This window comes from Vulpes lagopus, chromosome 10 (genome assembly GCF_018345385.1).
Source record: "Vulpes lagopus strain Blue_001 chromosome 10, ASM1834538v1, whole genome shotgun sequence".
Lineage (NCBI taxonomy): Eukaryota > Metazoa > Chordata > Mammalia > Carnivora > Canidae > Vulpes > Vulpes lagopus.
This window is the reverse complement of record NC_054833.1, coordinates 83734536-83747783: the sequence shown is the minus strand read 5'-3', so window position 1 is coordinate 83747783 and position 13248 is coordinate 83734536. Positions and strand designations below refer to the sequence as shown.

At 48.5% G+C, this 13248-nt stretch overlaps 1 protein-coding gene across 11 annotated transcripts in view; it reads left to right on the top strand.

Annotated features, from left to right (window-relative positions):
• Positions 1-13248, top strand: part of MORN1 (MORN repeat containing 1) — a 52244-nt gene that overhangs the window by 13303 nt on the left and 25693 nt on the right. For 5 of the 11 annotated variants that reach the window (XM_041770606.1, XM_041770605.1, XM_041770611.1 and 2 more), the window contains exons 7-10: positions 1931-2027; positions 3902-4012; positions 12006-12129; positions 12552-12721. In XM_041770606.1, coding sequence (XP_041626540.1) covers positions 1931-2027; positions 3902-4012; positions 12006-12129; positions 12552-12721 — 502 coding nt within the window. The remainder of the gene's footprint in view (positions 1-1930; positions 2028-3901; positions 4013-12005; positions 12130-12551; positions 12722-13248) is intronic. The other 6 variants (XM_041770604.1, XM_041770601.1, XM_041770612.1 and 3 more) reach the window with 4 other exon arrangements.

Genomic DNA, 13248 nt, shown 5'->3' with positions numbered 1-13248 from the left:
TGGCCGGCTTCCCAGATCATGGGCACAGGACTGCAGCTCTTGCCGCTGGGAAGGCAGAGGGTAGAGGGCAGCTGGAGCTAGGGGGCTGGGAAAGGCAGGGGGCCCCATGTGAAGGCTTCACTCTCTATGAGGCACAGCCATCCCCTGGGGCCCCTGCCCCTGCCCCTGTCCGGGCCTTCTTTGGATCCTGACCACATCTCACTGTACCACCTGTTGATGGTGGCCCGGGAACTGAGCCCAGTGGTTTCTAAGCAGAGGGCAAGGTGGGTGTTGGGGGCAGTGGATTTAGTTCGGCTCCTGTGGGGTTTGTATTTGTTGGGCTGGGAGTCCTGTGGCCTGAGTTGAAATCTCACGATGGAGGATGGTGTTGTGAGGGAAAGTTCCCGGCAAGCAAGCCATGCCAGTGACTTATTCACTTCCAAGCCTCATTTTCTGCCTCCCAGCAAGCAGATAGAGTAACGGGGGGCTCTGGGGCAACCCTCTGTCCTCCCCGGGCTGCCCCCGCCTTGACCCATAGCCAGTAGCCTATGTAGGACCCTCCTACTGCTGTCTCCCACCCAATGCACCTTGCCCATCATGGTGAGAGGGCACCGCTGCCCCGCCTCACGGGTGCACAGGTGCACATACACACACACACAGAAACTCATGCACACACATCCCTGTGCATGTACCTGCCTGGTGGTAGGGCCTAGGCACCCGCTGCTGCTGCTCAGAGGTGGTCAGCTGGCCACTCTGTGGCTGCCAGGTGGGCTCCCACCTGAGTCCAGGGTGATAGAGCAGGGCACACTGTCTGGTGCGGGTCCCCCCTCTGTCCTGATGCCTGGGGGTCTCGCCTCCACTTTGGTCTGACCCCATTTCCTGCACACATGAGCCACGTCCTAGAGGACATGACATCGGTCGCGGATGGCAGTGCACATCCAGGGGACACAGCCAGATGCAGCCTCAGGAGAACACGCACCGTTGGCCCTGCACCTCTCTGGGCTTTGGGGCGGGAGGGGCAAGGCTGTGTGGTGGCTGCAGTATGGCCCAGCCTTTCCCGGGACGGAGAGATAGCCTGCCCCTGCCTACGTGGACCCCAGCTGCAGCCCAACCTCTCCTGCCGGCTGCCAGTTGTCCAGTGCCCTGGCCCACAGGCCAGCTGTGATGGGGTCTGGACAGGGATGTCCCCCTCCACCCCTCAACATGACCTGGCTCTGCAGCCCCGGCGCTCAGTGACTCTGGGTTTGGGGCATGAGTTCTGCAGGGCTACAGCCTTCAGGGGCTGTCCCTGCGCTCCGTGGGCCCCAGCGGCACCCCCTTCTGAAGGGCCTGAGAGAGCCAGCACCAGCCTCGGCTGCTCTGGCCCCCCCAGCACCTGTGGGCACCAATGGCCTGGCCCACATTGACGGCAGGGACAGGACACGGGAGCCCAATTAGCTCCCACAGACAGGTGCATAGAAGCAATGTGCTTCTGGCTGATTTTTCTTCCAACAGGAGTAATTCATAGGCAAATAAAATACTGTTAGGATCGTGACGTTTACCGCTCTTGCACGTGGTTCCCCCACCATGGGGTTCAGAAAGCGAGGCTTTCTGTGGGGGTGGCAGAGCAGGGTGTACAGCCACCAGCATCCCCTCACAGGTGCTTCGTGAACACCAAGGTCCCTTTGATGGGCCTTGCCACTGCGGGGTCCCCACCCGCACAGATGCAGTCTCTGCTGGGAGGATTTTTGTGCTGAAAGTGCCTGTTTTGAGCCAGTGTTTTGTTTGCATTTTATCTGTGTACCTTGTCCCCAAACTCCCTGGCATCTTACAGTTCGATTGCAGGGCAACTGTCATGTAGGGCAGTACGCTGTGATTCCCTGCCCCTGAAGTTGTGTGCAGACCCCCGTGGGCCTCCCCAGCGCCTCAAGTGTCCCCTGTGGGCTCTGGGTCCACATGGCTCTCTCCACAGGGACAGTGGCACAGTGACGTCTTCAGTGGCCTAGGCAACATGACCCACTGCTCCGGGGCCATCTACCGCGGGATGTGGATCAATGGTCACCCAGTGGGTAGGTGCATCTCCCACCCCTGCCTCCCCCTTGGCCTTGCTGGGTCATCTGTGGGGTCTCTCCAGTGGCTTCAGGCACTTGCATGGGGATGTTAGATCAGGAGGTGTTGGGGGGTGCTGAGGTGGGATCTAAAACCTCAGCCCCTTTAGGAAAAACACATTCCAATCAGGTTTGATAAGTGCTTGTAATGGGCTCAATTCACGATCTCAGGGTCCTGAGATGGAGCCTCATTGTTGGGCTCCCTGCTCAGCGCAGAGTCAGCTGCTCCCTCTCCCTCTGCCTCTTCCCACTCATGGTCTCTCTCTTTCAAATGAATAAATTAAAAATCTTTTAAAATATTTTTTAAATAAAATAATAATTAAAAATTTTTAAATAAAATAATTTAAATAAAAATTTAAAATATTTTTAAATAAAATAATTTTTATATAAAATAAAATATTTTAAAAAAAAATAAAATAAAATAAAATAAAATATTTTAAATAAAATATTTTAATAAAATAAAATAATTTTAAATAAAATAATTTTTTAAAGGTTTGTGACCAGCAGACGTCCCAGCTGGGCCTCAGAGGCCAGCAGCTCTGCTGTGAGCAGGACATGCCAGCCTTAGAGGGTCCCCCACCAGCAGCTAGATGGCACCCCATCTAGCTCCCCTCCATGAGCTCTCTGCACTGTGATGGGAGCGTAGGTGGCCTGCAGGGACCTTCGCTGGGGACCACCTGCCCTTCCCTCTGTTGCCCCATCAGGTAGCCTCCTATTAGACTCTAGAACAGAGGTGCCACTAGGGGTCACAAGTCTGGGTGCTGCTGCTCACTCAGAGCCAACCAGGCGTGCACCTCAGGGAGGTCCCCAGAGTACCTTGCCTGGGAGACACCTCAGCTCCAGGGTCAGGTGGAGTCTCCTTGAGGGACTCCTGGATCCTTCCCTGTCCCACCCCACCCCCCAGCCTCAGGCAGGCTCCACCAGGAGCACCTTAGTAATTTCACCTTGGGAAGAGACCCAGATCCCACCCCACCCCAAATTAGGAGTGTTCGAATCCCTGGGTGTGAAATACTCAGGCAATGGGCATGAGACGTGGCCTTGCTTCCCCCCAACAGAGTCTCAGCAAATGCTGGGAAAGCCTAGGACAGCTGGGGTGGGCTCTGGCCTCGCCCTGCTGGGTGTCGGGAGGTCCCCCCAGAACAGGGCTGGGCTGCGCCCATATGAACTGACACCCTCCAGCCCCACTGTCTCCATGAAGCCACCGGCACCTGTCGCCCTGCAGGCACACCTGTGTGTGCTCCCTCCTAGCTGGCATGTCCTTGATCAGGCTTTTCGCAGTGATTGGTTTTAAACATCCTAGACCTTGTGTTGTGCCAGAGGTCATTGCCCTTGGGGACATCAGGGATACAGGGGAAGCAGACACTGCGAACATCATCTCCAGCTGCTCAGACCCCAGAGGATGCCCCGCAGGTCCAGCCTGTGGGTGGATGAGCCCTCGCCAGGACTGCTCCCCAGCAGGTGGCCGCAGCACCGCATCTAGCACACATGGAGCCATTGACTCCAATGCAAGGAGTCCCAACCAATAAGAGGGTGTGCGAACCCGAATGCTGACAAGCCAGTCGCTCACCACCCTTCAACATGTGGTGGACCTCTGAAGTCTCTTTAATATGACCAGTTCTGTAATAAGTTGCTTAGAAGTCACACTGACCCTCAGGCTGGGGTCACAGTCTTATCTTAGTGACTGCCTGAGTCACTTGGTGAGGTGGCTCGTGCTGGGACTCACAGCTCCTCTCCTGCAGAGCCCTGGAACCCACAGGTGTGGGAGGGCCCACATGGGGGTCACACAGGCAGGGGCCCCGTGGGTCACCTGTGCTGCCCTCTGCTCTGCTCTCCAGCACAAGCCAAGAGAATCGTGATTACAGGTCCAGAGGTGATGGACGTGGCTCAGGGGTCTTCCTTCACACTGAGTGTTCAGCTGCAGCAGGATAATGGTGAAGTGGCCAAAGGTAAGCATCTCCAGGACAGCGACTGAGTTTTCAGAAAGATCAACAGGCCTCAGGTTCTCAGGGTTACAGATGTGGTTCCTTGTATGGGGACACCCGTGATAACTATGTTCAGAGGTCCTCGTCACTAGGGCCTTGGCAGAGAGGCAGCAGGCATATGAGGCCTCCAGCTGGCGGGAGGCAACTATGTGCATCCTATGCATGTGCACGTGCAAATGTGCAACATGCGTGCATGAGCCTGGAGCCATCGCACCTCTCACAGGAGGATGGGTGGCTCTTCAGTCCCCCTGGTGCATCTGTAGGGCACCAGTCACTCAGCCTGGTGAGAGGCAAGTCCCTGTTGTCCTCCATAGGTAATCAGGGAAGGACAGGTCTCCAGTAGATTTGGTTGCTGCTTGAGGAATCATATCAGCCGGGAGGTGATGCAGAGGGTGAACTGGCTAACCTCCCAGAGCCCTTCCCACTCATGAGCTGAGCACCCGGTGCAGAGGGGGGTGCCCTGCCAGGGCAGCAGGTACAACCCAAGTACGACCCCAAGTACAACCATCGGCCCCTGGGTGGTCACTGTGCCAGGGCCAGTAATAAACGCCTGCCTGGGATTCTTAATGTCCATTAGTTCACCTGAGTTTAGCCAGCTCTAACAAGCCATGATGAGCAGCACGGACCAAAGACAGTCACAATTGGCTTATTTTAACAACTTATTGTGGTGTCACTTATACCACTCAAAATCCTCGTGTATTAAGTGATTCTGTGATTTTCAGTAAATTTACTGAGTTGGACAAGCAGCATCATGGTTCTGAGACCATTCCCTTCACCACAGAAATGCTACTCCTTCCTGCCCACAGCCCCAGAGCCCCAGTCCCCCCACCCCTCTCCATGGATTTGCCTGCTGTGGGCTCATGGGGTGAGTGCAGTCCCACCATGCAGAGCCTCTGGCTCTGTGTCCCTGACTGGTATTCTTAGCTGAGGCGCTTCACTGACCATGTCTGCGCCTGGTTCCCCTGCTTGTCTGTTGGTGCACCTCTGAGTTCTTACACTTTGGGCAGCTGGGAACATTCAGTGCGTGTCTTGTGCGGCCTCCATTTTTTGTCTCTCGGTTATGCCCTGGTGAGTGGGGCTGCTGGATCATCCGGCAGATTTATGTGTGAACTTTCACAGAAACTGCCAGACTGCTTCCCAAAGTGGACACTCCACTCTACAATCCCGTCAGCCACACGAGGCTCAGTTTCCTCACATCCACAGCCACCCTGAGGGCATTGAGGGCATCCCACTGAGGTTCTGAGTCACACTCCCCTCACCACAGACAGTGTGGAGTAGCTCTTCATGTGTTTATTAGCCATGTGTGTATCTTCTCTAGAAAAATGTTTATCCAACTATGCTGCCCATTTTTTTTTAATTAGGCTGTTATTGTTTTTCAGTTATACAAGTTCTTTATGTATTCTGGATACTAGTCCTTTATCAGATACATATTTGCACATACTTTGAGCTGTGGCTCATCTTGTCGTTTTCTTTGAATATTTTTAAAAAAACTGATAGACTGGGGATCCCTGGGTGGCTCAGTGGTTTAGTGCCTGCCTTTGGCCCAGGGCGAAATCCTGGAGTCCTGGGATCGAGTCCCATGTCGGGCTCCTGGCATGGAGCCTGCTTCTCCCTCCTCCTTTGTCTCTGCTTCTCTCTCTCTCTATCATAAATAAATAAATAAATCTTTGAAAAAAATAAAATAAAAAACTGATAGACTAATTGATTTGAGAGAGAGAGCGCAGGGGGAGGGGCAGAGGGAGAAGGAGAATGAGAATCTCAATCAGACTCCCTGCTCAGCAAGGAGCCCAACTCAGGACTCAATCCCATGATCCCAAGATCATGACCTGAGCTGAAATCAAGAATTGGACACCTAACTAATGGAGTTACCCAGGCGACTTTCATCTCATCATTTTCTTAATGCTACCTTCTGAAGTGCAGAGGTTTTTTATTTTGATCAAAATTTGTCAATTCTTTCTTTTATGGGTCATAATTTTGGTAACATGTAGGAATGATTAGCTTGATGCATGTACACAAAGACATTCTCCTGTTTTCTGCTAAAAGTTTTGCTCTTGTGTTTCTGCAATCCATTCACAGTTAATTTTTGTGGGTAAGATAAAATTCTAAATTCATCTTTTCTCATGGAGATGTCCAATCATCCCAGCATCATGTGCCGAAAAGACTGTCCTCTCCCCCACTGAATTGCCTTGGTGACTCAGTCAACAGCCACTTCACTATAAGACTGAGGGCTTTGACCCACGTGTCTGTCCCTGCACTGCCACCATACCATCTTTCATTGTGAGTTTGAAAATCAGAGGCTCCTCCAATTCTGCTTCCCTTTTTAAGATTTTATTTATTTATTCATGAGAGACAGAGAGAGAGGCAGAGTCATAGGCAGAGGAAGAAGCAGGCTCCATGCAGGAAGCCCGATGCGGGACTTGATCCCAGAACTCCAGAATCACACCCTGAGCTAAAGGCAGATGCTCAACCTCTGAGCCACCCAGGCATCCCCAATTTTGCTTTCTTTTCCAAGATTGTTTTGGCTATTCTGGGAACTTCGAATTTATATAATTTTTTTAGGATCAGCTTGTCAGGTTTTGCTATTAAAAAAAATTTAAAAAGCCTGCTGGGATTTTGTTAAGGATTGCTTTGACTATGACCAGGAACAGCTGCCATTAATAGCACCATATCTTCCAATCCATGAACATGAGACACCTCCCCATTTATCCATATCTTTACTTTCTCCCACCAATGTTTTCTAATTATGTGTGCAAGTGTTGTACTTCTTTTGTTAAACTTATTAATAAATGATAATTTATTGGTAGTTAGGTTATAACTTAACTATAATTTGTTCACTAATAAATGTGTAATATTTATTCTTTTTATGCTATTATGAGAGGAATTGTTTCCTTACCTTTATTTCAGAAATTTCTAAGCTAGAATCAATTTTTAAATATTGATCTTATATCCTTTGACCTTGCTGAACTCATTTGCTAGCTCTGCTAGTTTTGCTGGGAATTTCTTAGGATTTTTCTGTATAAAGAATCATGTCATCTGCAAAAATATCCGATTTTTCTTCTTCCCTTCCAGTCTGAATGTGTTTCTTTCTTTCATTTGCAATATTTTACATTCCCATTGGAAGTCTCTGGTTGATCAACATCTTTGCCAGCATTTGTTACCATGAGTCTTTTTGATTCTAGCCATCCTACTGGGTATGAAGTGACATTTCATTATGCTCTGATTTGCATTCCCCAAACAAGTAAGATATTAAGCATCTTTTTATGTATTTGTTGACCATTTGTATATCTTCTTTGGAGACATATCTATTCAGCTCTTTGCCCACTTAAAAAAATGAGTAACTTTTTTTTTTTTATCATGAGTTATTTAAAGTTCTTTATATGCTCTGGTTGTAAATCCCCTTATCAAATACCTGCTTTGCAAATATTTTTTCCCATTTTGTGAATTGCCTTACAGTTTCTTGGTGGTGTCCTTTGAACACAAAAGTTTCAATTTGGGGGAAGTGCAATTCACTATTTTCTTTTGTTGCTTGTGCTGTTGGTTTCATATCCAAGAAGACTGCCTCTTTCAGAGTCCTGAAAATTTTATTTTCTTCTAAGAATTTTATATTTTTAGCTCTTACATTTACAACTATGATCCATTTGGAGTTAACCTTTGTGTATGGTGTGAGGCAGGGGCCAACTACATTGTCTTTTGCATGTGAATGTCCAGTTGTCCCAGTGTCATTTGCTGAAAGGCTGTGATTTGCTCCATTGAATTATCTGGGCATTCCATTTGCTAAAATTTTGTTTAGAGTTTTTGCATATCTCTCCATGAAGGATATTGGTCTTAATTTTTTTTCTTTTTAAAAATTTTATTTTTGGGACACTAGGGTGGCTCAGCGGTTGAGCATCTGCCATCAGCCCAGGGCGTGATCCCAGAGACCTGGGATTGAGTCCCGCATCAGGCTCCCTGCATGGAGCCTGCTTCTCCCTCTGCCTGTGTCTCCGCCTCTCTCTCTGTGTGTCTCTCATATGAATAAATAAATAAAATCTTTAAAAAAATAATAAAAATTAAAAAATAAAAATTTTATTTTTAGGTAATCTCTACACCCAACATGAGGCTCAAACTTTTAACCCCAAGATTAAGAATCACATGACCCACCTACTGAGCCAGCCATGTGCGCCCCAATTTTTTGTTTTTATAATGTCTTAGTCTGGTTTTGGTATCAGAGTAATGTTGACTTCATGCTTCAGTTTTCTGGAAGAATCTGTTGAATTAGTATTATTTCTTTCTTAAATATTTGGTAGGTTTCAATATGAAGGCCATTGAGGCCTGCAGTTTCTTATAACTACCTACTCAACTTCTTTAATGGATATAAGGTTATTTCGGTTATCTATTTCTTCTTAAGTAAACCTCAGTGTTTTGTATCTTTGTGTGTGTGTTTTTAAAGATTTTATTTATTCATGAAAGACACAGAGAGGCAGAGACATAGGCAGAGGGAGAAGCAGGCTCCCTGTGGGGAGCCTCACGTGGGACTCGATTCCAGGACCCTGAGATCATGACCTGAGCCAAAGGCAGCCACCCAACCACTGAGCCACCCAGGTATCCCATGTTTTGTATCTTTGAAGGAATATTCATTCATTTCATCTACGCTGTCAGATTTATTGTAATAAGTTTGTTCATAATATTCCCTCATTCTCCTTTTAATGCACTGATATCACCTCTTTTGTTCTTACTATGGGTTATTGATGTCTTCTTTTCCATTTTGCCTGACTAGCCTGGCTACAGGTTATCAGTTTCATTGATAAATAATCAACTTTTGGCTTTATTGATTTCTCTATTGTCTGTTTTCTATTCCATTAATTCCTATTATGGTCTTATTATTTCCTTGCTTCTGCTTACTTTGGGTTTAATTTGTTTGTTTGTTGTTGTTGTTGTTGTTTTGTTTTAGTTTTTAAGATGGAAACCAATGCCATTTCTTTCACACCTTTCTTTACTAATACAAGAGTTTATTGCTATTAATTAACACCCTTAGTACTGCTTTAGCTGCATCCTGGAGATTTTTTTTAAGATTTTATTTATTTATTTATGAGAGACACAGAGAGGCAGAGACATAGACAGAGGGAGGAGCAGGCTCCCTGTGGGGAGCCCAGTGTGGGACTCCATCCCAGAACCCCAGGATCATGCATGACCTGACCCAGAGGCAAATGCTCAACCAAACCACTGAGCCACCCAGACATCCCTCCAGAGATCTTTCTGCAATTAACTTCTAACTTAGTCCCTGTGGTTAAGAGTCACACATTGTATTTCTTCAGTCCGTTTCAATGTATTGAGACTTTTTTTCATAGCATTGGTTCTATTTTGGTAAATGTTGTATGGGCACTTTGAGAAGAATATGATTTCTGCTTTTGTTGGGTAGAATATTCTATAAATATCCATCAGGTGGATTTTATGATACTATAAAGTTTACCATATGCTTGCTGATTTTCCTGTCTGATTATTCTATCAATTATTGACAGTGGTATATTGAAATCTCATTTTTCATAGATCTTTTTACCAGGTATAGAATCCTGGTTCACAAAAAAACAAAAAACAAAACAAAAAAAAAAACCCTGGTTCACCTCCCAGCAGTACAGCAGCATTGTTCCATTGTCTTCTTGTCTGCACTGTTTCCAGTGAGAAGTTGGCTGTCATCCTTATCCGTGTTTTCTCTGTACAAACATGCTTTTTCTCTAGCTGCTTTTAAGATTTTCTTTTTATCACTGATTTGAATAGTTTTATTTTTGATGCAACATGGTATGGTTTTCTTCATGTTTCTTGTGCCTGGGATCTGTTGATCTTCTTAGATCTGGGGGTTTATAGTTTTTATCAAGTTTGGGAATTTTTCTAAATAAATAAATCTTAAAAAAAGAAAAAGAAAAGAAAAAAGGAAAGAGGTTCCTGGATGGCTTAATTGGTTAAGCATCTGACTCTTGATTTTGGCTCAGGTATTGATCTCTGGGTAGTGAGACTGAGCCTCATGTTGGGCTCTGCATTCAGCAGGGAGTCTGCTTGGGATCCTCTCCTTCTTCCTCTCCCTCTGCCCCTCCTTCCACCCCTTCCCCACTCATGTGCTCTCTCTCTCCCTCCCTTCTCCCCCTCAAATAAATAAATAAATAAATAAATCTTTTTTAAAATGGGGGGGATTTTTCAGCCTTTATTTCTTCAAATAGCTTTTCCACCACAACTTCTCCCTCTTCTCTTTTAGGGGCCCCCTTACCCACGTACTAGGGCGCTCAAAGTTTCCCCACTGTTCATGGATTCCTTCTCCCCTTCCCCCTTTCTCCCTCTTCTCTCTTTACCTTCATTTCTTCTTTTTCCCTTCCATAGCTATGTTTTCAAGTTCATTAATCTTTATTCTGCAATATTTAATCTGTCCTTGATCACATGCAGCGTATTTTTATTTTACAGTTTTTATTTCTGGAAGTTCAACTTTGTTTTTATATCTTCTGTGTCTCTACTTATGTTTTGAGTGCATGAAATACAGTTATAATAAAAACTTTGAAAAAGCGCCCTTTCCTGCTAATTCTAACATCTGGGTCAGTTCTGGGTTGGTTTTAGTTGATTACGTTCCCTCCTCATTATGGACCATACTTTTCTGCATTCTTTGTGTGGCGATCTTTGATTGGTGCCAGACTTTGAGAATTTTATCATTTAGGGGCTGGATATTTCTGTGTTCCCAAAACTTCTTGGGCTTTGTTCTGGGGCATAGTTGGCTTATTTGGAGACATTTTGATGCTTTTGCCTGTATGACATGTTAGGTGTGGAGGAGAGCTCTGTCTGAGGCCCATTATTCCTACTCTTGAAGTGGGAGCTTCTGAGAGCCCTGCCCAGTGTGGCCAACGGGAGTGAGAACCACTCCCAAACTGCCAGGGTTAGGCCCCTGCCACCTTCTCAGGTGGCTCTTTCCCTGGCCTCTAGGCATTTCTTCACACTCATGCACTGATTTGTGCTCTGCTGTGCACCCGAGGGGCCTGCACTTCTCTTTCTTTGCCTCCAGGCCTCCAGGACTCCTGCTGTATGTCTGTTGTCATGGATGTCCAGCTATTTCCTCACTGAGGAGGTTCCTGGGCTTGCTTAGTCCCCTCCCTGCACCCAGTCCACCTTCTCTAAGATAGTGACCTGGGCAGTTATGGAGTCGACACCATTGGTTCCCCATCTCTCAGGGACCGCTGTCCTTGCCTAAGGTCCAGGATCTTGAAAACCATTATATTATCATTGAATTTTGTCTGCTTTTTTGGTCTCTTCAAGTAGGGTCATGGATTGGTTGCAGGTACTCCATCTTGACCAAAAGTGGAAGCTGGTCAAACCACAGTGGGCCATGGCTCTCTACTCCTTTCCTTCTGAGTCAAAGTGTTTGCAGTGCCCATTTGCCATGTCTCCTCTTCCAGAGGGACTGGACAATGGGCCTCCACTGACACTGGTCAGTGTCATTGTTGGCTGTCCTGCAATGTCCTGCAATGGACCACATGACCAGGCCCTGTGCTGAGTGCCTCAGGAGTGTAGACTAGGGAGACAGAGCCACCCCCTGAGTCGAGGTGGGAGATGGGTAATGGGTAGTGATGGCTCCCTGGAGGCAGGACCATACTGGAGACAAGCCTCCTGTGTGTCTGGTCTTGACAACCCCCATGTCCCTGAGCAGGTGAAGTCCTGAGGACAGCCAACAAGGAAAGGTGGCTCAGCTTGGTCCCATGAGGCCCAGACCCCCCAGCAGGGCAGTGTGGATGGCTCAGCCAAGGGCCAGGAGGGGTGAGGAGGCCAGGAAGGTGGTCGGGGCTCAAGTTGAACGTAGTTGTGGCCTGGGCCAGCATCACTCCTATGGGAGGTCTGCTGCAATGCCCCTTACAGGTGTCCAGGCCAGAACCAGGGAGGGAGAGATCCAGTGCTTGTCCCATTCTATTCCTTCCTTGAGACAGCCTGCTTCTCTCCCCTTTCCAAGGTGAGGATGGCCGGGTTTTGAAGATCTCAGCTGGTGTCAGGTACGTGCAGCTCCCGGCCTATTCGGAGGTCAGCTTCTTCAAAGTGAATAAGGACAGCCAAGAGACACCCATCCAGACGCCGTTGTGAGCATGGATGACCCTGGACAATACCTGTGTGACACTGGGGACAGGGAGGATTGGCCCAGAATTGCTCTACCCAAACCCACATCACTCTACACCAGCCAGGACTCTGAGGGCACTGACCACCAGACACCATGAGCTCCATTTTGTGGAGAGGAAGCAAAGGCACCTGAGGCAGTGGGGGCTGGGCAAAGAACCAGGAGCAGGAGGACTAGGGTTGCAGCAGGGTTTTAGGTGGTCCCAGACCAAGACCAGCTCCCTGCTCCCACCCTCCCTTCTTCCCACTAACTTTACCTCCCAGTGCCTGCCTCAGCCCCATCTCCTCCTAGGAAGGGCCTCTATGCCACGGTGTCCCCCTCAGCCAGGTGTCCCTACCCTTCAGCTCGGCATCCACCAAAGCCCAGTCCCACCTATTCCCTTTGTAGTGGGTTTGAGTGCATTGCCTATCCTCTGTGGAGTCCCAAGTCTGGGGGCCTGGAGCCCAGAGCTGCCCTGGAAAGTGCCGGAGACCTGCTGCCCCCCAAGGGAGAGCTGGAGCCAGCGCTGGCATCAAATACCTTTCGTGGCCAGAGGGACATCCCCGGTGGCGTCCCTGGTGAGTAGAGTTAACCAGCTGATTGGCGAGGGGTGGCATGAGTGCTTAGGGGCATGTGGGGTGACAGGGAGTGCCCCAGGAACTGGGCAGGAGGAAAATAAAGTTGAGCCTGGAGAACCCAGGCATGGTGACCCTGGAGGACACAGGACATCCTAGGAAGGTGGTAGCGGGCCTGAGCAGGCCTCTCCTCTGCAAGGCCAATCACTGTGTCTGTGGGCTGACAGACAGGTAGGGAGCTATCTGTCGTGAGTGTCCAGGCCTCTCAGGTGCAAACCCGGTGCCCAGGGTGGGGCTGGGGCACAGGCACTCTTAGGGGCCCCCACAGAGTGCATCTGGTCTATTGCTGTCAGCGTAAAAGGAAGTGGTTTAGTTTGCACACCAGGAGCTGGCGGGAGAATGAAGCCCTGGGCTGATGGTCTCAGGGTTGTTTCTGCATCTGTCAGGCCGAGGCCTGGGCCCGCGGCAAACCCACCAAGGTCACTGTCACCAGGAGGTCTGTGGTCAGTGTGGACAGGACCTCTGAGTGT